Source organism: Echinops telfairi, unplaced genomic scaffold (genome assembly GCF_000313985.2).
Source record: "Echinops telfairi isolate 266 unplaced genomic scaffold, ASM31398v2 ScPeMD7_8;HRSCAF=38, whole genome shotgun sequence".
In the NCBI taxonomy this organism is placed as follows: domain Eukaryota; kingdom Metazoa; phylum Chordata; class Mammalia; order Afrosoricida; family Tenrecidae; genus Echinops; species Echinops telfairi.
The window spans coordinates 13819758-13846571 of NW_022103905.1; the positions used below are offsets into that span (position 1 = coordinate 13819758).

General features: G+C 42.8%; 1 protein-coding gene across 1 annotated transcript in view; it reads right to left on the reverse strand.

Moving 5' to 3' along the window:
* Window positions 1-119: 119 nt before the first annotated feature.
* The window catches only part of PRTG (protogenin), a 168494-nt gene continuing 141799 nt past the window's right edge, over window positions 120-26814 (reverse strand). The window contains exons 13-21 of the mRNA XM_004709441.2: window positions 17708-17803; window positions 16929-17115; window positions 15519-15646; window positions 14428-14598; window positions 7334-7516; window positions 6191-6311; window positions 3861-4026; window positions 981-1085; window positions 120-524 (exon numbers count right to left, since the gene is read on the reverse strand). Of these exons, the coding sequence (XP_004709498.2) occupies window positions 120-524; window positions 981-1085; window positions 3861-4026; window positions 6191-6311; window positions 7334-7516; window positions 14428-14598; window positions 15519-15646; window positions 16929-17115; window positions 17708-17803 (1562 nt within the window). The remainder of the gene's footprint in view (window positions 525-980; window positions 1086-3860; window positions 4027-6190; window positions 6312-7333; window positions 7517-14427; window positions 14599-15518; window positions 15647-16928; window positions 17116-17707; window positions 17804-26814) is intronic.

Sequence of the window (26814 nt, forward strand, 5' to 3'; positions counted from 1 at the left end):
AGACATTCATAGAAAGCTGCGATACCCAGTCAGACAGCAAGATGTTGAGAAAAGGCTTTGGCTCCCTGTTCATTGTCCTTTGAACAGATGTACAGGTGCGGGTACCCAGACACGGCTGTCTAGATGGGGAAGTCATTTGTATCAAAAGGCAGCACGGCAGGCGGGGGCCGCAGAACGGACGGGGAAGTCTGCCCAGCGACGGAAGCCACGGCAGGGTCTTCGTGCTTCCTCACTGTAGGGTGCCCACCTGAATCACTGCCAGAGAAGGAATCAGAGGTGGGGGGTGTAGTGCTGATGACTGAGGACAGGTGTATCTCGTCATTGGACTCGTGGGAAAACCTTCCGGAATCCCCGGTCTCGTGGCTGCCTTCACTGTTGGCTGAATGCTCAGTATCAGCTGGCACCCCGAAGGGCCTTGGGAAAGTGGCCATCTGGCCTGGGGGGCTGGGGGAGTCTCCATCACGGATCAGTACAGTAGTGCCTGGCTGGTACAAGCAGACGGTCTGAGGAAATCTTCTTTGAGGCTACACACAAACACAGAACATGCCATCAGTGACATTTGTCAAACTAGTCTCGGATATGCTACATAGTCTGAGAGCAACTGTTGGGAGGAGATGGGAGAAAAGGCCATCCTCGTGCCGGGTGTTTGGAGTGGGAGCTTGTCAGGATTATCCGGGACAAGGGAAGTGTCCAAACCACTGCTTCAGTGTTTCTGACCGCGTGGTCCTGCGCAATCCTTTCTCTGCTGCCCTCCCTCCCCAATTCTATTCGAAAAGCAGAGCTCTGATTACTGTGTCTAACTGTCATTGAAGTGGTCACTCACGACTTTCCAGAGAGCCATGTCCCACATTAATAAAAGTATATTCAGGAAGAACCCAGACACGGAAACAAAGCATTTGTTTATGCCAGTTTCCCTTTTTGAGGATCATTGCACATATCAGGACTTGCCATAGCTTTTTTCCCTCATTTAGATCCGTTACCTGCTCAGCTTTTGCCTTCTTAGACTCTTGGAAAAAACGCCATTTTTTCTTAGAGTTGTTTTTAATTATAGGGCCATAGCTATTAATTATCAGGTCAGTTCCTCCCTGGGGAAATAAATGGAGAAAATGCAAATATCTTGGTATTACAGACTTCAGTTTAACACAAACAGTAAACAACGTTTTTAAATGTCAAACGAAAAAGATGGCAGACTTCTCTCTTTTTCTTTGATCCAAGCACACAAAAGAATTTGTTAATGATCAAAAAGCTAGACGAGGATTATTCTTCCAAACCCAAACTCCCTGCCATTGAGTCCTTTCTGATTCAGAGTGACGCCACAGGGCAGGGTAGAACCACCCTCTGGGTTTCTGAGACTCCAAGTCTTTGCAGAAGTAGAAAGCCTCATCTCTCGCCCACAGAACCACTGATAGTTTCAAACTCTTGACCTGGGGGCTCATATAACTCTGATCACAATCCACACATTCATCCATTGTGTCGAGCACATTTGTACATTTGTTGCCATCACCATTTTCAAAATACTTTCTTTCTGCTTGAGCCCTTGGTATCAGCTTCTCATTGTTCCCCTCCCTCACCCACCTTCCCTCCCTCATAAACCCTTGATAATTTATAAATCATTATTATTATTTGGGATTATTCTTAAGGACAATAAATATGCTGAAGTATTCACAGTAAAGTGCAATAATGCCACCAGCTTATTTTCAAATGGTAGTGCAGAGAGTTTATGCAGAGAGAGAAGCAAATGAGGGAAACTACGAATGGCAACTCGAGTAGCCATTAAGTGATTCTTTCAACCTTTCTATACGTTGGCAACGTGAAAGAGTCGTTGGGAGACATCACTGTACCGAGTGAGCAGTAAACGGGGAATGACTTCCTCGGTCCCGGCTTCTTCTAAGTGAGATATTTGCCCTCAGCCCGCAGGCCTCCCCTTCTCTCTGCCTCCTTTCACCCTGGATTCTCCCCCTTTCCAGGTTGCCCCCCCACTTTGCTTCTCTCCTGTTCTTCCTCACATCCAGTTCCACGGTTGTAATAGCACAACCACAGCATATCCTAGTCATATTCAGCTCTTTGCTGAATAGGGTTTTCAAAGTCTAACTTTTCAGCGGCACAGGGCTAGGCCTTTCCTCCGAGGCGGTCTCAAACATCCACCCTTTGGGGCAGCAGATGCTTGCACCACACAGGAACCCAGACCACGGGGCACAGCGCTGCTCTGACACAGATGGACTTGAGGCTTTCAGTTTTCAGTTCTTATGTTTTAGAGTGGTTTGTCATTAGTTGAATAACTGAATGTGGATTAGAGGAAAAAGCTAAATTACAAAAAATTAAAAATGAAAAAACACGGGAGTTGCAAAAACCAATTATTTACCTATAAAACACACTGTACTACATACAAGTTGAGTATATCTATGAAATATAACTGGATGAAAATTATTAACTAGCTTCCTGATATTTTGTTACATTTTTATCATTCTGAATTTTAGAGAAGAGGTGGGAATGATCATTTATAATAGAATATAGCAATTTTTTTTCTGTTAAGGGCCAACCTGTTGTCTAAGTTTATTCTGACTCAAAAAAATCTAAACAACTATGCAACACAGAGTAAGACAGTCTTCTAAGGTTCCCAAGGGTGTAGGAAATAAGTCTTTACGGTAGCAGACTGCCAGCTTTCTCCTGAGCATGACCTCTTGGTGAGCAATCAAGTCCTTCGCCCTATCAGGGTTCCTGGTTTTAAAGGGCCAAATAGAAAAAAAAATTTTTTTTTGCAGACCACATATTGTATTGTGTCTGTCACATTTTCTTCTTTTTTGGGGGTGGGGGGGTTCTTTTCAAATGTAAAAACCATTCTTAATCGAGGGAGGTGACCATATGAAAACAGACAGTGGGCTGGCCAGGGGTAGTTTGAGAGTACCTGATTTATATCACATGAACCTTGTTTTCTCGAAGATAGACTCTCTACCTTTTCCCCAATACAACCCTTTATTAGAACTGCTGTAGGTATAAAAATTATTATTGTAGCTTCTTGATTTGCTTTGGAGGAAAAAGAGTTTGAAAGCTATATAATAATGCGCCTCTAATGTTATGGAGTAAAAATAACACTACATTGGTGCTCACAACGCCACCACTCTGCTGTAATCACATGTTCTGGGAAGAACACGGGGCCAGATCCTCCTGGGATACTCTCCACCGCATCCAACTTCCTCGGATCAGAAAGGGAAGACTTCTGAGGTATTTATTTGTGCTGCGAACCTCAAGTTTGGCAGTTCGACCCTACAGGGCACACTTTGGGAGAATGACAAGGTGCTCTGCCCCTGAAAAGATTTACACACTTGGAAGCCCACTACAGGGTCACTGTGAGCTGCGAAAGACTGGATGGCAGTGAGTTTTATTTCTTTAAACAGCATTCACACCCACGCTGTTCTGATGGTAAATTCAGTTCCAAATCGACCGAACTTTGTGTGACGTGGATTAATAAAAAATAAAACACAAAACTGTTCGTCCAGTAAATACCGGCCAGTTCAAATGACAGTAATAGCGACCAATGGCAACAGTGTTAAAAAAGTTAAGACCCTGTAGTACCACAGAATCCCATCTTTTAAAATCTGTGCTACCTTCTCATTCTTATTTTTTTCCTCCTCATTTTTAACTTCCTTATTCTCTACCCTTCTGTCCTTTATCTATGCCCATCTTCTTCTCCCCATGTACTTTTTGTCAAGAAGGGTCTATATGAAATTGTTTTTTCCTTTACAAGGAGTCTAACTACAGTATCTCCAACAGCGTTTAGTTCTCTAAGTCAGCTCGACAGGTACAGGAAGACCAGTGCAGGGAGTGGCTGCGCGGCCCATCGGCCGCTCGGCTCGGAGTACCTTTGCGTCGATGAAGGTGCCGGGCATGGTCACTGGCATTAAGGGCTCTTCATTTTCCACAGCCCCCTCCAGGCACTTCACCACTTCACTCCCACTGGCCAAGGCCGTGCTGGTCCGAGACAACTGCTGAGTGCCACTCTGTGCTGTCTTCGAAGCAGATGATTTCCTGAAATGTTGCCCCCCCCAAAGGAAATCTTAATTCACTGATGATACAGGCAATTGTACCAGATGTGGCCTACAAGACATTGTAAACAGGGGGTTCTTTAGTGCCTATTTCCTGACATCTCTAGACACTGAGGAAGCATCCTTATTTGGGGCTTCAATTTCTGCTGTGTAAAATTAATTTTTATAATCATTTACCCAAACTTCAACAGCTTATACCGTACTATTATTAATCACGGTTACTTATAATTTGTGCAGAAATCAGGGTTTTTCACCTACAATTTCCCCATTTGTTCTGCATACTTTCACGTGAACAGAACCGTTTACTTGCCAGTGAAAGAAGGTGACTTTATACAGGCTCACTTCTGCCAGATCTGTTGTCTTCCGTTGTTATGGAGCTGACCTTCAACTCACAGCAACCCCAAGCACAATGGCCTTGGACCAATATGATTCAGAGAGATTTTCCTTCTCAGCAAGATTTGGGAATCACTTAAACGATTTGCAAGGAACCCTGGTGGTGATGCTGGGTAAACTTTCAACAGCTAACCTCAATGTCTCTGGTTCAAATCCACCAGCCAACTTTCTCCATAGGAGCCAATGATGCTCTCAGCTTCTGAACAAGATTTACAGCCTCGGAAAACCCACAGGATGCCCTATGTGGTACAATGGACAGCATGGTGGAGTGGGTGGGTGGGATAGACACTGTGCATGAAGTGCTCATAAAAATTCTTACAGTGAGACACTTGGACAGTAAAAATCAGACCATTGGAATATATACAGAAAGATGTTAGAACCACCTCACTCATTAATGTTTCCCAAGTATGTTTCTATGTACACATACCAAATGCTTACAAACTCTTAGTACTCTACGCTAATTAAGGGAGACTCATGATGGGAATTACTTAAAATTAATGGGTGCTTAACTTGGATTTTTTTTTAATGTCAAAAAGAAACCTTGTGGAAATAAGTGCAATGAAAGTTGAAATTTAAAAAAGGTTAGAAAGGAACTATATGTGACCTCCTCCCTGGGGGACGGACAACAGAAAAGTGGGTGAAGGGAGACGTAGAACAGGGCAAGATATGACAAAATAATAATTTATAAACTATCAAGGGCTCATGAGGGAAGGGGGAATGGGGAGGGAGGGGAAAATGAGGACCTAATGCCGGGGGCTTAATTGGAGAGGAAATGTTTTGAGAAAGATGAGGGCAATGAATGTACAAATGCGCTTTACACAACTGATGTGTGTATGGATTGTGATAAGAGTTGTATGAGCCCCTAATAAAATGATTGAAAAAAACCAATAATATTATTTGGAGATACATCTGTGGATGCTAGGGGAAATGATATAAAATCTGAACTTTAAAAATTAATTTAGCAAGAACATATCTTTCTTAAAAAGACATATCATAAAAAAAAAGATAGATGGTGCACTTTTAAATTCTTGAAGCTGGATTTGAGATATGGTGACTCGTTACATTATTTTCCCAAATATCCTGCGAGTTAGGTGTTGTTTTTAACATAAAATTTACATTAAAAAAATATGCACAAGGGCAGTTCTACCCTGTCCTGTAGGGTCGTCCTGAGTCGGATCGACTGGAAGGCTGGGAGTTTGGCTGTTTTCTTTCACTGGATTAGAGAGAGTAAACCTCGAGGGAGCTCACAGCATCCTCACTTTGCCACGGAACAGACAGTCCGGTCCTCGTGCTGGCCTTCAGTGGGCGGCCGCCCCTTAACCCAAAGTGCCACCGGTGCTTCTTCAGGCCCTGCCAGGAATGCCACCCAAGGGTGAACATGTCCCAGATGCTGTCTCTCTCAATAAGCAGGTGCCACAGATCAAAGGTGTCAGGTTTCACGGTTTAAACCCGAGGATATAATTTGTGCTTCTAAGAGAATGAGGTCTGTACTTAAAAATATTTCCTTGACACAGTAATAGTTTACAAATCGCATGAAAATAATCTCCCTTCGAAAGTGAGCCATCTTTAGAGTTGTAAAAATTCTAGTAACAATGTTTTTTATTTTAAAGCCGTTGGGGGAGGGGGTTGAGGAGGGATGGATGGGGAGGGGGGTGTCTCCCTAACTCTAAAGGGCACCTGGATTTCCATGTGGTTCCTGAGGCTGATTTTAAATGTTTGTAACCAAGTCAACATCTCCAGGAAACAAAACACACCTGGCTTTGCTTCTGTATATCAGGATGAGCACACAGATGAGGATGCAGGTCAGGGCTATGCCCACGCCTACAGCAATGCCCGTCATGGATTTCTGGTCCAGATGGTAATAACCTGCGTAAGCTAAATAGGAAACACATTGATCAGAATCAATCAGGAAAACAAACAATTGCCCTGATCACAATATCAGATAAATATGGGCCTTTCTATCATATTTCTTCATCTCACAGAAAAAGTTCTAACATCATCTCTGTCTAGGCAGAAAAGACACACAGTGCTCTTTTATCATTGCTCTCAGAGGCTGGTTTATCTTCCAATACTGAAGACACTCTGAGTTTTAGACACGCTGTTCTCCTATCAAACATGATCATGAATTCATAATTTATAAATGCTAAAGGCACAAGGCATAAATGTTCCTTGATGAATTCAACAGTAGCTTACATGTTGCATTTCCTTCCTTGAAGGCAGATCAGTATGTTGAAGATTCGTTTTCAGTTTATGTAAAACAGAGCAGTACTTCTCAAACGTTAATGTGCACACACATCACCCAGGGATCTTGCTAAAATGCAGGTCCTGATTCACTAGGTCTGGGGCATCCATCAAGGTCTCAGGTGGCATTCATTCTGCTGGTCCCTAGACCGTTTGAATAATAGCCAGGTATCTCAGAACGGAATACAAGCTTTTCTCTTGGCCATACGGTAGCTACCATGGCTACCTCCTTAGACACACTTGTGTGTACACACTCAGTTTTACACACACACACACACACACAGTCTTCACGATGGGTACTGTTGTGGGCATATCTGCGTGTGGGTGGACCTGCCTGGAGACAGACAGAGGAGCGGTGTTTGGTTCCTAAGACCACTGGAAATACGTGTTTTTCGATGGTCTTAGGCAACCCCTGTGAAAAGGTAGTTTGGCCCTCAATGGGTTCGCAACCCACAGGTTGAGAATCGCTGCTCTAAGAGTACAGTCATGTAGCCCCATGACACCAGAACCTTACAAGTACCAAGTAAGGGAACCGAGTGCAGGTTTAGGGATAGTGCAACTGTAGGAGTTGAAATAAAATGTAAGGGAGCTGGAAAGAATATATGCACTTATTTTATCTTTAGAAAAAACCACAGTGACTATGGCAACATACAGACCTTTGGCATCAGCAGAGTCTAGACGCTTGGGCCTCTGATTGGCTTCAGAAGTCTCCTTTGGAAGAACAGCCAGCTCCACGGAATTTGAAAAGGGTCCTTCTCCCACCTCATTGGACGCAGAGATCTTGACGATATACACATTTCCTGCCACCAGATTCTCTAGCAAAGCCATGGTTATTGCCCCTATAAACACATCCATTACAGAGGAAGGAGACTTTTACCTTTATTCAACAGGGTCCTTCATTTAAAAAACATTTTCCTGATTATAAAAATGATAGAAGTTCATTGTAGAATATTTGAAAAGTGAAGACAACTATAAATACAGTGAAAATTTCCCATTGTTAACATGTTGCTATATTTCCTATGCATACATATCTACCACTTAAGTTTTCTATCCTAGAATTTTCACTCAACACAATACCATGTCCCTTTCCTGATAGGAGTCCTTTCTGTAATTTTGTTCTTTAGGTGTTTTTTTAAAGCAGATATTTTTTCTTTAAGCTTGTACATACCTACATACATACACATACACACACCTTCATATAAGCATGGCTGTAAAGTATATTAAACAACACTGTATTATGGAAGTTATAACATAACACAGATCTCAGATGAGCTGTCAAAGCTGCCACCAGAAATCTGGGTAGCGTCCACTACTCTTTGGAAGTGATCACCATTTGCATGTGGGTTAATATCAATATATGATATATTGCGTGCAAATCCATCTGATCAGGTAGTTGATGCTCAGTGATAGAATCTTTCTCCCTTCCACGCTGGAGACTTGGGTCTGATTTCTGGCCAATGCCCAGCCTTCATCTGTCTGTGGTATTTTTCATCACCTCATATAAGTGGCAAAGTGGGACACTGAATAAAGACCCAAGAAAAACCCATATGTTTGAATTACGGTGCTGGCAAGGAATTCAAAGGTCCATGGCCTGCCAAGAGAACAAACGAATCTGTCTTGGACAAAGTGCAGCCAGAAGGCTCCCTGGAGGCAAAGATGGTGAGACTTCATCTCCCATACTTTGGACAGGTTGTCAGGAGAGGCTAGTCCCTGGAGAAGGACATCATGTTTGGTAAAGTGGAAGAGTAGCCAAAAAGAGGGCTGTCTTTGACAAGATGGACTGACACAGTGGCTGCAACAACAGGCTCAGATGGAAGAGCACCTGTGAGGATGGTGCAGGACCGGGCAGGGGTTCGCTCTGTTGCCATAGAGTTGCTCTGAGTCAGAACTGACAACTCAACGGCATGCCCCGACATGATGCTGACCAGGTTTCGGCAGAACTTCCACGCTAAGGTAGGCTAGGCAGAAAGGCCTGGCCACCTTCTCTGAAAACTCAGCCAATGAAGATCCTACAGGGATCACAAAGGGGTCCCCCGGAGTCAGGAGCAGACCCAGCAAGCAGCTAACCTCCGCACCGCCCAAAGGTGTCTGAAGGCATTAGCTCCTGGTATCACTCCTACGAAGGACTCCAAGTTTGGGATCTTTCTGTTCTTGCTCTGCCACTGCAATGAAGTGTTTTTCGTGCAGGAGGGCCTCGCGTCCTAAGAGTTAATCCCACTGTCAAGAAAGCCGGGGTAGTCGAAACCCAGACCTTGTTGCCGCTAGGGCACTTTGTGAGTAGGTGTTGGGAGGAAAACCGAGTCTTTCCAGGGGATTTCACAGCTTTTCCCGACTTTTCCTCACTCAGGGCATCTGACAAAGCTTAAGAACTCGCCGACAGCTGGAGCGGTCCCCTACAGGCCAGAGCTGGCCACCCTATGTGCATTATGTAAGTGAAAGGTGGGGTGATTTGAGAGCTGAGGTCACGGTTCAGGCCACGTGGCATGAGAGGCAGGGGCAATGCAAGGAGGCAAACACCACGGCCCGTTTCCATGTTCTCTGATTTCAACTTGGCCAAGAGAGAGTGTGAGCTACCTGAGCCCACAACTGTTAAACAAACAAACAGAGCCCTATTTAGAATCCGAAAGAGTCCTTCCACGGTCAGCCCGTTCACAGGAAGACAATTAAAAAAGAAAGAAGCACTAAAGGTGTAGTGTGACATGTTCACATTAAGGGGTAGGGAGAACATTACTATTTCTTCACAGAGCTTCATAAATAAATTGAGTTTCCATTTCTTCGTGGAACGCTTTTTACTTATTTCAAAAGAACTTGGGCCAGGAGGGGGCGGGAGGAGTCACTGGACTGAAATTAAATGCTACCATTTAATTGAACTATGTTAAGTAGATGGCCAGGATGAGTGCTTATGCCCCCAACCTAGGCCCTCCCGAAAGAAGAATTTCATTCAGGAAAAGAAGGCCGTTTTTAACCCTGTCATCCCCTACGAACACTCTCCAAACACTTCCCAAACACTGAAGGGCCCGACAGCTCTGATGATCCGAGGGTCTCAGAAGGAGGGGGACTGTTATGTGTGTCTGAACATTAGCTCGACAAGGGGTTTCACAGGCAAGAGAGTGGAAGGGGCTCAGGGTGGGATCTATGTTGACCACATCCTGGCATCCTACCAAGTAACTTGTGGCCGGGGCAACTTTACTCGTGGGGGCAGTAATTCTCACCTCATGTAATTATTGTAAGGACTACATCAACTACCACTAGCAAGAGTCTGACACGAGTGTACAGTCTCAATAAACCTCTGCCTTCTTTCTCACTCTGACTCCTTCCTCTTCTTTCTAGCGCTCAGTCCCTCCCCCCTCATACTTAAGCAGCCCAAGTTGGCTAGTATAATACTTGGTACAAGATAATGCTTAGTATGCAAGGGAAGTAAAATGCGGGCTGTTTGTGACCCAAGGAGTGTTCGTTTAAAATATGGAAACAGACTAAGGCTTCCGGACTGAAGAAGTGCCCAGGATGCCCGCTCCGACTTTTTCTCTCTTCAACCCTTCAAGTGGTCATTTCGAGTTCTACAGTCTTCAGTACCATCTACATGCTGATTCTTTCTAAGTTTTACCTCTTGTCCCACGAAACCGAGACTTAGTCTCTCACCGCCTACCTCAGTCTCTCTACCCAACATGTTGAACACCAAACTCTTCAGGTCCACCGACCACGCTTCTTTCATGTTCCTGACGACAGCACATGCGTGGCATGGCCACTTAGCCACTAGTGGAATCATTACACAGGAGCCCTGCTGGTGTAGGGGTTACATGTTGGCTGCGATCTGAAAGGGCAGCAGTTTGAAACCACCAGCCGCTCTGTGGGCAAAAGACAGGGGTTTCTACTCCCATAGAGTTACAATCTTGGCACTTGCAGGAGGAGTTCTGCCCTGTCCTAAAGGGTGGCTATTGAGTCGGCTTTGATTCAACGGCAGTGAGTTTGTTTCAGTTAGGTTTTGAATTCATCGTTGGCTCATTTCTTTTTTTTTCTTATGACCCAGATCAATCTAGTTGATCTTTCAAGTTATGCTGCAAGGACTTCCTATTAGTCTCCCCTTTCCCACCTGTCCAAACCCCATCAACTCCTACACAGATAACTGTCTCCCAGCCACGACTCTGAGCCCTTTATAAACACTTGTCAGGAGACTGGCCAAGTAAACCAGCCAATATTTTCTCTCTTACAATAAACGCTATAGTTTGAGCTACAAGGTCTGGCTCTTGGCTACCCTCACTAACATGCTTTCTTATTGTGCACTATCTCCTCTCTAAAGCCTGGTGGACTCGATTTTCTCCAATATACCGAGCACACTTAGGCCTTTCAAAAGGCCTTGGCGCTTCCTCCAGATATCCATATGATTTTGCTCAAACGTTAGTTTTTCAAGAGCACTGACCTTACTACCTACCTCTATATCACTTCGCCTCTTTTCTCTGTTAAGAGCTTTCTTGATAGTAAGTGTGGCACTACCTGAAACTCTGTATTTGTTTGCTTCTTACCTGGACTGTAAGGTGGGGACTTTGTGTTTGTTTTTTTTTGGGGCGGGGGGGCTTTGTTTTATTCGCTATGGATTCCCCCAGTGCCAAGAATAGAGCAGGGCACCATAGTGCCCAGTGTGACTTTGTTTAATAAATTAATTTATCCCTAGGACTGGTTGTCTAATTCACCTGGAAAATGCTGAGCTAAATAGACTCTTTACTGCACAACTTTAATTTTCAATAGGCCTCTGTAAAGGGAAGCGGGTATATGGTACTTCTCAAAACATATTTAATCATGGGGTGTTTTTTTTTCTTTTGTTTTTTAAGGAGGAACATCTTGATCATCTTAGGAAACTCATGATATGGGAACAGAGTTCAGGAACTACTGTAGTAAAGCACAATTCCCTCCACTGCCTTTTAGATTTTGCAATAACTGAGTAGCGTGTGTGGATTATCTGGGAAGGGAAAGGCTGCAATTTCTGATCTGCTTCAAATTCCACACAAGCATAATTTCACATCACATTTCAATTCAACCATTTTATCAGGTACCACGTTAGCCACAAATAACATGTACTCAACAGGATTATTTTTTAAAATGGTTTTACTCATGAAAAATAACTGTCTTACTTTATATTAAGTATGTAAATCATATATGTAAATGTGTATAAACATACATATGTGTAGTTAACAAATATATATGGGAAACAGATGCTAAAATTCCCCTTCTACCTTTCCCTTTATATATATTTTTCACCATAACATTTCTAAATGTAGCTAAATGACACATTACAGACTATTTCACATTCTCTTTTTCTTTGGGTCTCGTATTATAGTCCTTGTTTTTGAGTACGGTGAGTCTAGCTCCTTATATTTGTCTCCCAATTTTTAAAAAAAGCAATCTCAACTGCATTTTAGTTGGATTGTTTATTTTGTTCTTCGTGAATTACTGGAATTAACTATGAAAAAGGTTCTGCTTCTTAGACTAAAGCTTTTCTCACTGAGAATGTTTCCTAGAATCACACCAAGCAGCAAATGGCAAAAATAAGAGTTATCCCCGCCTGTGCACTATTGTGTATTTAGAAAGGCTCGTAATGAGGTAAAAGCCGGCCACTGCAATCCGTTTCACTATGAGGCGATTAGTGAGGCAAAATGATGTTTTTCAAGCAATGCTTGAAACTGATAATGAATGCATTAAAAGGAAACAAAGCAAATCACTATTTTTAGGCAGGTATAAATGAGCAACTAAAAGAAGTACCTGCTCATGTGACCAAATGTTTTAATTAATACTTTTAACAATACCTCGTGTCAGTTTGGGGTCAAAAACTATGCTCAATCAATAATTTTGGAATTGAGGAATAAAGTTGAATTATATATTTTAAGAACACTGTGTCCGATTGTAACACTAATTGTTCCTCCAGCCACCCATTCTGTGAGGTCCTCTCTCACACTGACCCTGGACATGCCGGTGACTTGCTTTGCCCCAGGGACAAGAAAAGGCTTGTATAGCCTTGCACAGTGGGGTTTCCACTCTCTCCTCTCTTCCTGGTAGACCACCGAGACCTGGTCACAACCAGGAGTTGGATGCAGCCACCTGAGTGACCTCAGGAGAGGCCAACAGAGGACCTGTCCAGCTGGTGCCCGTTCAAACTGCTGACTCAGAATTGCGAGAAAACGAAACAGCTGTTTTAAGTTTCAGAGCAGTGTGTCACATAGCAATAAATACTTGATGCAAATATAAAGTCATACTGCTGCCAAGTATTTACTACTTTCAAGTCTCCTCAGTGACCAGAAAATCACTACTTAGTAGGGAAGATGCTTAATGAAAAATATGACTAGATAACTATCAAAGTTCCAGTTGAAGTTACCATTAGTTTCGTTTATAACTGCATAAAGGGCTTAGCAAATACATCCACATAAATGTTTTTAAACTTATTATAATTGGGTAAATTATTCCTCTTGAGAGGTAAAAAGTGTGGAAGTACCAAGTTTTGGATGGTATTCAGCTTCTAAATGCTTTGCAAGCTATTATTTTTCCAGAGTGCATATCTGAATTTTTAAATTCCCCATATAATGAATTTTCACTCTTTTTTATAATAAACCAAAAGACCTACTGCCATCTAATTGATTATAAGTCACAGCAGCCACACATAGGGTTAGTGAAACTAGGTGCAGACAGGCTCGTCTTCCTCTTACGGAGGGCTGGTGGGTTTGAACTACCAAACTTCTAGCTAGCAGCCCAATGCCTTACCCACAGCACTACTTGTCCAACTTGGGTAAGCCCCGTATGCCAATATTTAGATAGCTTATCACATACATTATATACTGTCTCATATGCTTATATTCATACACATACACATAAATATACACACATAGACACATACTCACACAGACAAGGTGGTTTTAAAAAGTTCATGGAAAAATCCATTATCTTTCAATTGCATTTATCCATGAACTTCTTGAAGCCACTGAATGTTTGTGTGTATATGACAGGGTTGAATATTTTAAAAGATGACTTTCAAAAAAATATAATGCACGCATGCATGTAAAAAGAAGGTTGCTTTTTATAATTCAGTTTTTCTCAGCTGAAAAAAAAATCAGTGTTTTCAGACCCTCATCAACATTCCCCTTCACTTAAGTAGGTCCTAATATTCCTACAGGTCTATTTGCATGTAGAACATTTTTATAATCGTACTGAGGTCTTCTCCCTGAAACCTAGTTCCAGGCACACCACCACCAGAAACCCAGTCACTCATCCGTAAGGACTTCCCTTCCCTTCTTCCCCTCCTCCGTTCCTCTCTACCAGTCTTTCAAACATTTTTTTCATGTTTTTCTCTATCTAGTCTTAACTGGTTTTACCACAGTGCTATCTTCCAACCAGCCTCTCATCTGCTGCCCAGGCCTCCCCATCCTAACCCAGGCTCCTCCTCTCTCTCCTGGACCCACTACAACTGTGCCCTAACTAGGTCTACAACAGTCCCGGTGCAGGACACCAGCCCTCCCTCCTCCCAACCAAACCTCTTTTGTTCACAACAGTCAGGATAATTTTTCTGAGGCATAAATCAATCATATGCTGAACATATGCCAATGGCTTCTTACTGCTCTGTGAATGAAACCAGAGTCCTCAGTAATCTGTTAAGTCACAAATAAAGATGGGGATTCAAAACACACTCCAGGTCCCTTGTTCCCCTTGTTTCTTTAATGACTGAAGACCTTAATTTTTACCCTCCTTGGTCATTTAGGATCCTATTTACCTTCTCGATGTAGGACCTGCCACTCGCCCGCAATCCAGGCCTTCCTGGATGCGTACAAGATGGTGTAGCGCGTCACCACCGTTGCTGGGCCATCGGGGGGTTTCCAAGAAACCAGGGCAGTGTCATCCTCTATCAATGTCACTTTTACTCCAACCGGTGGGCCTGCTGGCGCTGTGAACACACATAAAACACACCGTATTGCCAGCAGACAGCAGTTCACGAACACTCACAGTACCTATCTTGTAAGGCTTAGAAAAGGGTGCGGGAAAATTAGCAACCACTATCGAAGCTCAAAACCACGGTTTTTGCAGATCATTAATTGATAAATTACAAAGCGCCAATTTTTCCTGAAAGCCAATGTCAGTTTAATCATTTTAGAATATTAATTAAAACAAAAACAAAAAAGATAGACTTCTAAATGGGGTGTTACCGGGTCAGGTTTAAGAAGCCATTTTTCGAGCTCTTGATACTCTTAGCCAAATTACTTACTGGAAAGAGTTCCAGTTCCAATAGTAGCATGGGCCCAGTAGATCCCGAATCCTGCCCCATTAGGTCCTGAGTCTACATGGTACTTCTCATGAAATGTGCACACTGTTAATTTTACCTGAACGAGGGAGTCACTGACGAAGATGCATCTAAGAGGAAACCGTTCAGTTAGTCCCTTGAAAGTTGTGAATCAGTAGTTTACAGGGCAGCTTTAGGACTAGTAATGTATATATGTGATGGTATGTGTGGTCTTGGAATTTTAATACGCTTGTATGCTTAATATGAATAAAAAATGTGATGAGTTGGTTTTTGGCACCAGTTCTCGAAGGGATTACGTACTATGAAAAGGGGCATAAAAAAATTGAAGCCCAATTCTGGAAGCAACCTATACACTGAGGAGAAACAATCCTTAAGGAGATAATAAGGAAAAACCACATTTTTAAAATTAAGAATAAAAACAACACCCCAAACCATAAAAACATACCCATCAACTGATAGTAGCACCAACCAAAATGACACACACATATATATATATCTTAACATTTAAATTTTTGTTTTTTCCTTTTTGGGCAGTAACACCCAGATGGGGAAGCCACTGTCATTACCTTCCGGAAGTGTAGAATGGTAGACTACAGGGCTCCAGGGGCTGGAGAGCTGGTCCACATGCAGTCGAACAGCAAACTCATATTTGGTATTTGGTTCTAGACCTTGAACCAACATGTGTGTTTCTGATCTACAGTGAAGATTAATGAAGCCGTTAATGCTAGGAGCACCTTGTTTCCAAAAGATTTTCAAACAACCATTAATGATAGATAGGGCACACTATCATTATTCATTAACTGCTTATTTTCCTTATAAAAAGTTGTTTAGGCTACAAAAGCAATCTAATTGGACTATTAAACACCATACTCATATTTTCCTCTAGATTTCTAAGAAATTAACAATATAGATAACATACATAACTTAAAAAAGATGCATGCTGTTGGACATTTACATTTCTGTATCACTTAATTTGCCCCAGACTGAAAGACCAAAAAAAGGAATAAAGAGCTCCTATGAAAATACTCAGTAATGGATTGACTTTCTACATATGCACAGAAAATGTACTCTCAGTAAGTTCTTTTTAGTAAAATCAAAGCATAGGGAGAAGAAGATAGGCGAGAGATGGATCAAAATCAGCCCCAACCAGACGTGCGTATTCTCTTTTGCATTCAGTGCTGCTGCTGAAATGTCCTGACGTTCTGTCGATGTCAGAATGTAAATATCACTTAAATAAACCCTCGTGTGAGACCAAAAAATCAACAATATACTCACTCCTCACTTATCAGCATGAATTTTGACATTACACGGAAATGGAGGATGATCACTCATAACCTAACTCCCAAATTACATCATTATAAAATGAACACATAAACATTAACCACCATGGGTCAGTGTTAGTTTGTATCTTGCACCTTGGCATTCATTACTGCCAGATTTACATTATTAATACGAAAAACAGTCGGATACGATTTTTTACTGTTATTGTAAAGTCCAGATAATGAGGTAGTAGAATGTAAGAAGTAGATGTATAGACATGTTCCAATAACCTTTCCACCCAAAAAGTCAACACTGGAAGTCAAATGATTTTAAAAAAATAAAAAATGGCGGGCATCTTCTTACAACATACAAAAGAGAATGAGGACTAGCATTACTTTTTGACACTAACATGAAAGCGGTCTCTCGCTTGTTGCTCTTTTTTTAACACGGTAGGTTTCGTCGATTGAAAACAATAATAGCCTTTTCTCTTATCTTCTTGTCTGTGGCTGGGCAAATAAAAACTCATTTAAACTAATGTCCCCGCTGCCATTTTCAGGACTGAAGATGGCTTGGATGAGAAATCCTCAGCTATTTTATCAGTAAGGTAAGTCCTGGAACATGCTTACAGGGGAAGCCCCAGAGTTTACACGGTAAGAGGAAATGCACGTGAATAGGGAGGTAAGCAGAGAAAACAACCAGGAATAGAGGCTACGTACGTTTGAAGGTAAAGAACCAGAGAAGCGTTCTGCAGGCCAACAGGGTTGCAGCGGATGGTGTAGTTAATTATTTGCGCAGTGGTGAATGCGGGCCTCCTCCAGTGCAGGAAGATGGAGGAAGAGGAGTTAGCCTTCGCATAGAGATGGTGGGGTGGTGGTGGAGGAGGGACCATGCGATCACGAACAGCTATTAAAAAAGACAGCGTTAAGTTGCTGCACAAAGCACTGTTTGGTGTACAAAGTAGTAAAATAATCATATCCCACCCTGTAAGTTAAGCTTAGATCTTTTATTCATCAAAAGTTTCTAGTGGTCCAAGGACACATTATTATTCAAGCCTAAACAACTCTTCCTTGGGTCAGATACGGGATAAAATATTATCAACACTTAACAGATTGGGCAACAGAGGCACAGAGAAGTTACTCGCTATGCACATGCAGAAAGCCACCAATGGGCAGGAACAGCATCCTCTTTAGCATCTCTTACAGAAGCAAAATAGAATGGCAATTCAAGAAAAACAATTAGCCTCAAGGTTACAGTAGATGTTAAAAACTGAAGATAAGGGTAATTCAGCAACTGTGTTTCCAAGTTAAATTTCTACCAAGCTTTCGCATGGAAAACTACAATCGGTTCTTGAAATGCAATGCGTAATAGCTATTGAGCACCTAGGGGCTACAGGATTCAAAGGAACACAACCACCCAGGTTTCCAAATGGTACTGAGACAGAGAAGGAGGAGAAAAAGAAGTCTGAGCCCCAGTGAAAAGAACTACTGTTACTTACACACGCATCCTGGTGTGCTAACGGTTTGATCAGCCTGGTAGCCATCTTCTATGTTGTCATAAGCCAGCAGCCTCACATGATACTTTCTTCTGGGGTCTATAAAGAAACCAACAATAATTTAGAGCCAACCCTCCAAACGTGAGCACCGTTCTAGATTTCTTCATGCAGAGAAGTTCTAAGCAAAATAAGCCCTCTTTTGTTCCTTGAATGCTAAATGCGTCAGGAATCCACCTTAGTGTGATCCTGCTATTCTGACGGCTGTGGTTGTGCGTCTTAGGATCCGTGCGGACTGGCAGGCCTGACAGGTCAGAACAGAGGTGCTAAAAGACAGCCGGGTCCTTTCCTTTAGGACACACTTCACCAGTGTGCCTCTATGATTCCTACCATTTATTTATTATTAGATGAGTGGGTAAGTGCTCAGCTGCTACCTGGAAGGTCAGCAGTTCAAACCCAGCCAGCAGCTTTGTGGGAGAAAGCTGCACCAATCTGTTTCCATAAAGATTTATAGCCTAATTGCAATCAATGAGATGAAACAAAATCTGTCCAAATTGTTGAATGGAAAATTGATCTTCTCTGTAAATCTTTACCCAACTTTCTAAAAGTTACAAACAGACAACAACAAAAGCCTAGCAAGCCTGTTTGTTACCTGACTGTGGCACAAGCCCTGTCCTGGCACTGTCTTGTCAAGTGTCTGCAGCCTCAGCTGTCACATGGAGGACCGACAGCCCTAACACCGACAGCCCCACTCTGAGAAAGCGGACCTGGAACTCCCCTAGCACAAGCCCTGTTCTTGTCCCATACAGGAGGCGACTGTTGATATTATTCTTGTGCCTTGGACTATATGGTTCCTTTTGATGGATCATGAGGTTCCCAAATCAAATCATTCTTTAAACCCTTAAAAAAAAACCTCTCCTTTACCTTGGCGGAGTGGGGGTTGGATTTATAGCCTAGAAAACCCACAGGGCAGTTCTATTCTGAACTACCCCATCGGGAGCTCGGAGATCGACTCGATGGCACACAGTAACAGCAACTTAACGTCAAACAATGGCCCCACCACTGCCTCTTCAGCTGCCAAGAGATAGCTTGTGGGTTTTTAAAACTTCAGGGGCTTTGAGGGACCATTTACATGGGTATTATGCAGATGAGGTTTTGTTTAGGCAGCTATATTAGAGGGTAATTAGAAAGTATGGGAATCACAGTGAGACTGCTTTTGTTCTTTAATACTTAAAATCGCCACCCATTAAACAAACAAACCTGATGCCATCAAGTTGATTCCAACCATATACGACAGAGTAGGCCTGCCCCACCATTCCCAGGCTGGAATCTGTAAAGGAGCAGAGTGCCACACCGTGTCTCCTGCAGGGCGTCCCCTGGGTTTAAATTACCAGCCTTTCAGTTAATAGCTAAGTGCTTCATCACTGCAATAGCTGGACTCAAAATAATTGCATCACCATGTGTTATTGAAGTATGTTTCTTCCACATTGAAAGCTATGTTCACCAAGAGGAATGGGTTGAAGCTCCCTCTACTGGTGTAAATTAACTATCGCCACAAGAAAACTAAAACCCAATCAATGAATAAAACAAACCAAAAATTTAAAACCATGGGGAAATGAACGGTTATAATTTTAACTCATATACATCAAAAGATATCTAGGCTATCTTAAAAGATATATTAAAGCAATAACACACATGCATCTAAAGTGAACTGTATATGATGACATGTAACAACAGAGTACTAGTTTTGGGGGGGAAAAATAACCACTCAGAAAACATGCATCTCTCTATTTGCTGCGTTTGGGTGCCATCGAGTTGATGCTGACTCAGACGGACACTGCAGGACAGAGCAGATTGGCCCCAGAGGGTGGGTGTCCACCGCTGCAGATCTTCAGGGAAGCAGGCTGCCAATCTTTCTCCCACGCAGCCGCTGGTGGAGTCCGACCGCTGATATTTTGATGAGTTTGCACCACAGAACCCCCAGGCTCCTCCTCTACACTGTGCTTCTCCAAGTACCACAACAAACACCACAAGCAAATAATAGTTCAGAAGGGAAAATTAGAATTTGATGTATCAAATGTGCAAAAGGGTTAGAATACAAAAATGAAGGTAATTCTAGACTGAATTCAGACATTTTTTAAAAAAATCTAAAAATAAAATGCTGACTGAAGTAAGTCAAAAATTTGTATCAATATTTTAGAAAACAATGGTTTTTTTATATCTAGTGATGTTTGATGATTTAAAAGTCCTATAATTTAACTTAAAAAAAACCATTTTATTGGGGGCTCATACAACTCTTATCACAATCCATAAATACATCCATTGTGTCAACCACATTTGTACATATGTTGCCATCATCATTCTCAAAACATTTCTTTCTACTTGAGCCCTTGGTATCAGCTCATTTTACCCCCTCACCTCCTCCCTCCTTCATGAGCCCTTGATAATTAACTAATTTTTTTTCATGTCTTACACTTGACTGCTGTCTCCCTTCACCCACTTTTCTGTTGTCTGTCCCCTTGGGAGGGGGTTATATGTAGATCATTGTGATCGGTTCCCCCTTTCTCCTCCCACCTTCCCCTTCCCCTCCTGGTATTGCTACTCTCATTATTGGTCCTGAGGGGTTTATCTGTCCTGGATTCCGTGTGTAGAGCTCTTATCTGTACCAGTGTACATGCTCTGGTCTAGCAGGATTTGTAAGGTAGAATTGGGATCATGATAGTGGGGGAGCATTAAAGAACTAGAGGAAAGTTGTATGTTTCCTAGTGCTGTACTGCACCCTGACTGGCTCGTCTCTTCCTTGTGACCCTTCTGAAAGGGGATGTCTAATTGTTTACAGATGGGCTTTGGGTCTCCACTCCGTGTTCCCCCTCATTCACAATGATATGACTTTTTGTTCTGGATCTTTGATGTCTGATACCTGATCCCATCCCATTTTGTCTTCAGTGATCGTGTCAGGAAGGTGAGCATCACAGAATGCCAGGTTATTAGAACAAAGTGTTATTGCATTAAGGGAGTACTTGAGTAGAGGCCCAGTGTTCATCAGCTACCTAAATACTTAACATATAAATAAATATATGCATATAAATCTATTTTCCTATCATATAAACATATTTACATATATATGCCTACATTTAGACTTCTATAAATGTCCTTTACCTTCTACTTCTTTCCTCTATTTCCTTTTACGTTTCTCTTGTCCCACTATCATGTATGGCCTTTATTTGGGTTTCAGTAATTCCTCTTGGCTACATTGACCTTGATCAAGCCCCACCAGGCATCCTATGCCCTCCTCGCCACTGATTTTAGATCATTTGTTGTTCCTTTGCCTCTGTGTTTGTTCACACCCTCCTTATTTTCCCCCACCTCTCCCTCTCCCATGTCCCCCTGGAACCTTCAGTCCCATTTGGTCCCACTGTTTTCTCCTCTGGATTTTTTATTCCGCCTATCTTATCTAGATAGACATGCAGAAACAATAAAAAACACAAAAACAAGGCGGAGCAAAACAAAAGAAAAAACCAAAACAACAATAACGACATAATAAAGAAAAACCTATAAACAGTTTGTTGATCTTTAGGAGTATTTTCCGGTCTGAAAAGGTTCTAAAAATCTAAAAAAATGTTAATGTTTTTGAAAAAATCAAAACCAAAAGAAGACTATTTACAACCTAGGATATCTCTGCTTTCTAGACAGATAGGGAAGAAAAAAGGCCAACATTCAAACATTCTTTAGAAAATGTTTGTCACATATATTATCTCAGTTTACACTCAAGAAAGCCTGTAAGATGTTATCATTTTCCATTTGATAAACTATGGTACAGAGTCATTCACTGCTTCTGAGTCAACTCTGACTCCTATCGAGCGTACAGCACAGAGCCAGAACTGCTCCTATGATGAGTTCCGGAGACTAAATCCTTCCAGGCATAGAAAGCCTCTTCTTTCTCCCAAGCAGTGGCTAGTGGGCTAGAACTGCTGACCTAGTGGTTAGCAGCCCAACGTGTAACCCTGTAGGCTACCTGGGTCAGGAAACATAGGAACACACTTGGGTTTCAAATAAACAAAACTAGAGGCAGAGTGGCCCTTCTGCTCACCACGTGGAAACCAACCACGTGGCAGGGAGCCGTGTCTGGTTCGCCTGTGGTGAAGAAGCAGCACACCTTGAGCAGAAACAATCCTGGGAACCGGGTGTGCAATAGGCCTTTCTATTCAAACAAGAAAAGAACCAGGACAATTCAGGAAACTGCATCAGTAGGATAAAAACAAATCGGACACACTATACAGAGAAAAGGAGCCCTTGTGGCGCAGTGCTAAGGTGCTCACCAGCGAGTCAAAAGGGTTAGCAGGGCAAACCCTCCTGGTTGTTCTCTGGAAGCAAGATATGGCAATGTGCTTTTATCAAGATTTACAGCCTCAGGAACTGGCGGGGCAGGTCTGCTCTGGCCCGTTGGGTAGCGGTGAGCAGAACTGGCTCAATGCTGGTGGTTCTGGTTTGGGTTTACATAGAGCAACCAAGTTAAACAAGAGAGAAAACCAATTCCCAGTTGTTAGCGTGTGATCCACTCTCTATAAAGGATCTCCCATTTCTACATAGGAAGTTCCAGGTCAGGGGCAAGCTGAGCAATGGGCTACATGGGTTTTCCACGTGCTCCTCCTCTTTTGCTTTAAAAACTACCAAAAAACGTGAACCTAACTTTTCCATCTAGGCATTATGTGATTTTGGTGTATGAAACCAGAGATGGTGATACAAACTGGCTCATTTTTGCTTATCAAGTTTTCAGACATCTGACTGCACGAACTGTTTGTAAATTTAGGGTGGGAACCAGGACCTGAAGCCCCCAATGATGTCAAGACAACCAGTATCAACAAGAATCACTGGCTTAGAAAATAGAAGTGACATGAGCAACAAACTGAATGACGATGCAGTGGCGCCGAGGGTCGATACGGGGAAGTAACTGCACACCGGGTACTGAGACTGCAGGGCTGCCGGGGGGACGGGCACTGGAGAATGGCCTGCCTTGAGTTACACATTGCCACACATGTGGTGCCCGGTTACCCGAGACTCCCGAGACGTGGGCGCTGTGGTTTTCAGGGAGAACAGCGGAGTCAGAGAGAGCAGCCACAAAGGATAGGGTTTTCCTTCTCCAACCCCAGAGAGGGAAGGAGGAGAAAGGCAGAGGGGGGAGAGCGGGTGCTGAGGTCTTCAAATCTCAACCCAAGGAAGGGAAACATCCACTCTTCAACAGGCTCATACTTAGTGGTCCCGAGGTGATGGCTCAAATGTACAGCATTCAGATTTAGGGTGAAACTTGCTTAAAGATTTGGCTCTATGGAAGGGTGAATGGACAGGAAAGAAAGCTCTAAGCAAATGTGACCCTACACATCCTGATCCTTAAGTAACAGCGGACCCCTAGGCCAGTGGTTCCAAAGTGGGCAATCCCACCCTCTAGGGTAGGGTGGAGTGGGGGTGGGTGGAACACTCTGGTGTGTGTAAGGGAGTGGGGAGTGCAAAAGCAGACACCTAACTGTATCTTAGATGATGGGCTATCACACGAAACTTTTTCATCGCCAGTGGGGTGCTGAGTAATTTTTTTTTTCTTTTTGGAAAAGGGACAGCAGGCTAATTTTTTTTTTCCTTTTTGAATTTAGAAACCTATGCCCTAGACCAATGAGCTCCCCTTTCCTTCGGCCAACAAAATTTCTCCACTTGCCCACTTTCCTTTGTGATTCTTAGCCATCACCAGTCTCTTCTAGTCTGGTCAGCAATCACCTAAAGAGGAGAGTTAGATCCCGGGGCATGAATGACCAGGAAAGGGTTTAAAGGTGTGTGTGTGTGTGTGTGTGTGTGTGTTTATATATGTGCATATATATATATATATAATATGTATACATTTTTTTTAAAGCAACAAAGCAAGCCACACATCAAGTACCTACTGAAAGTCAGGCACTGTCTGGAAGACTCCTGGAGTAGAAAGAGACAATGCTTCAGTTTAAATTCATTCTACCAAAGGGGGCAGGTTGGTAGATGAATATTCTACATGCATTAGTTACTAATTGGATAGCCTTGGGCAAGTCTCTTGCTTTCCAAGGCGCATTTATATTCATCTGGAAAATGGAGTCCTAACAGGACGGCCCTTGAAAAGTCTCGTGGGTTTTAAGACGACTAACTGAAACCGTGCCTATGAAGTGCTTTTTCAGCACCTATAATTAGTAAACACATACTATCATTACTGTTATGTAAGTAAAGTCTCTTGGAAACACAGGAGGAGGGAAAAAAGGCATCCTCAAAAAGATGATGCGCTGAATGAATTTGGGGAGAGCAAATGGATAGGAAGGGTGTTTGTTCACAAAAGCAAATTTGGTCCAGGAGGCCAGAATATCAGCAAATTGGCAATTAGCAAATACGGAAGCTGAGCTCTAACGACTGCCCTCATTAATGCTCCCTCATGTACAGGATTGGCAAAGGTGGGAAAGCGTCTATCTGACTTGTAGATGTGACTTGTAGATGTGCTGTATTTTCCGTGTGTGACCACAAGAAGGTTTGCTGCCTTAGCAAGCATGTCACACATGGTGTGCATTACCCTCCCAGGGACACATCCACCATCACCCACGTCTTCCACGTTAATCTAATAAACTCTCAGCCCCTAACAAAGAAATAGCCCTATGGGGAGGAATTCTGTGGGAGAGCACAGAATCTTTCCCTAGTGAGAGGGGAGTGTGGAGGCGTTGGAGAATTAGCATTAGAAACAGCAAGCAGGTGAACACAACAAAGTAATCCAATCTGTTAATTCTACCCAGTTGTTGTTTTTTTACAATGAGGTGTTTATCACCCTCAGTGACTACAATTCAGAACAAGAAAAAAAGGGAGACCAATAAAATGAGATTCCCTTGCAATGTCAAAATCTTTTGAAGTGGTACTGATCAAGAAATGGCCTATGACATTGAAACAGAACATGGGTTAATGTTCACAGTACTTAACTGTATCTTTAGGCAGCACCTAAATTACCTCCTAAAAAGCTTCGGTATAATAGACCCATTTTACACAACAAGAAGTTTCTTCCAGTGCCTTACTTAAACGACTTGCAATTCTTTTCCCCGCCACTAGATGAGCCCCGTGTGCCTATAAGAAAAAATGAGGACACTCCTTGCCCTGCTATTTAAAAAAAAATCATTTTATTGGGGGGTTCATACAACTTATCACAATCCATACATACAACCATTGTGTCAAGCACATTTGTACATTTGTTGCCATCATCATTCTCAAAACATCTGCTTTCTGCTTGAGCCCTTGGTATCAGCTCCTCATTTTCCCCCTCCCTCCTCGCCATCCCTTCCCTCATGAACCCTTGATCATTTATAAATTATTATTTTGTCATGTCTCACACTGTCCAACGTTTCCCTTCACCCACTTTTCTGTTGTCTGTCCTTCAGGTAGGAGGTTATATGTAGATCCTTGTAATCGGTTTCCCCTTTCCATCCCACCCTCCCTCCACCCTCCCAGTATCACCACTCACACCACTGGTCCTGAAGGGATCATCCGCCCTGGATTCCCCGTGTTTCTAGTTCCCATCTGTACCAGTGTACATCCTCTGGTCTAGCCAGACTTGCAAGGTAGAATTCGGATCATGATAGTGGGGGGAGGGAGGAATCATTTAAGAATTAGAGGAAAGTTGCATGTTTCATTAGTGCTACCTTGCACCTTAACTGGCTGGTCTCCCCCGACCCTTGTGTAAGGGGATGTCCAGTTGCCTACAAATGGGCTTTGGGTCCCCATTCTATACTCCCCCTCATTCACAATGCTATGATTTTTTGTTCTTTGAGACCTGATCCCTTTGACATCTCGTGATCACACAGGCTGGTGTGCTTCTTCCATGTGGGCTTTGTTGCTTCTCAGTTAGATCTTGCCCAGCTATTTTGAAGCTGGGAGATGGATACCAGCTGCAACTGATGAATGAGCAAACTAAAACTGGTTTGTATGAAACATGGCTGTTGGGTAAGTTTCACCAAATGAAAAACTTAATGAAATGCAAAGCAGTAAAGAGGAAGAAGGGCTGCCTTGGATCAGTGTTTCTCATCCCTGTAAATAGTATATAGAACCTCAAAAAAATTGTGTGAGCTAAGTACTGTTTCTGTCACCCATCCTCAGGAGTAGATGCTATTCCACATGGAGCTAAGGCAACCTCCCAGCGACTCAGAGAAACCAGAAGCGTAGTAGTTGAGTGCTGAGATGTTACAGGCAGACTGCCCGGATTCTAGTCTGGCTTGGGCACGACGCTGTCACTTGGTATCTATTCACTCTCTCTCTACCTGGGTTCCCAAGGAAGGACGCGGCTGTTTGCGTCCACTCTGCTCTACGGTCAACGTCAGAATTGGCTTGACGGCAACTGGTAGTTTTTTGGTACCTTGGTTACAATCACCTGCATTATGGGTATGATGATGATAATAGCATAAGGTGACCAGACGTCCCGCTTTTGGCGGGACAGTCCCAATTTTTAACAATTTTTCCCACATCCCGCGCTATTTTTTCAAAGTCCCGATTTTTGGAAAGAATGCATGACAAGCTAGGGTATACGGTTTTCGGCTGGCTATTTCGCCAGGGTATGAGTTTTATCAATGGTGTCCCGCTTTACCGATGTTAAAATCTGGTCACCTTATAATAGCATCTACTTTATGAGGCTACTGGGATGATTCACATAAAGGGCTTAGAAGCATGTCTGACTACAACATTATTACTGTGTGTGTGTGCGCGTGCGCACACTTGTACAATAGTGACCATCTAGTGCTGCTGTAACAGTGGGTGGCTGTAACCAACAGAAATGTCTTTCCTCTCAGTTGAGGAACCTAAAAGTCCAAACTCGGGGTGCTGCCTTACGGAAGACTATCTCTCTGTGGGCTCTGTTAGAGGGCCCTCGTCTCTTCTGAGCTTCAGCTCTTGGGCAACGTTTTTTTGTGCCTGACTCTTCCCCTTCTCTTGCCCAGCTTCCATTCAATTTCTTTCTTTTTTAAAAAATTCATTCTTTATTTCAAAAGAAAAATAAAAGACCCTTCCAACCCTTTAAAAAAAAGACCCAACAATAATAATAATAAAAATATCCTATTCGAAACCGTAAGGAAGCA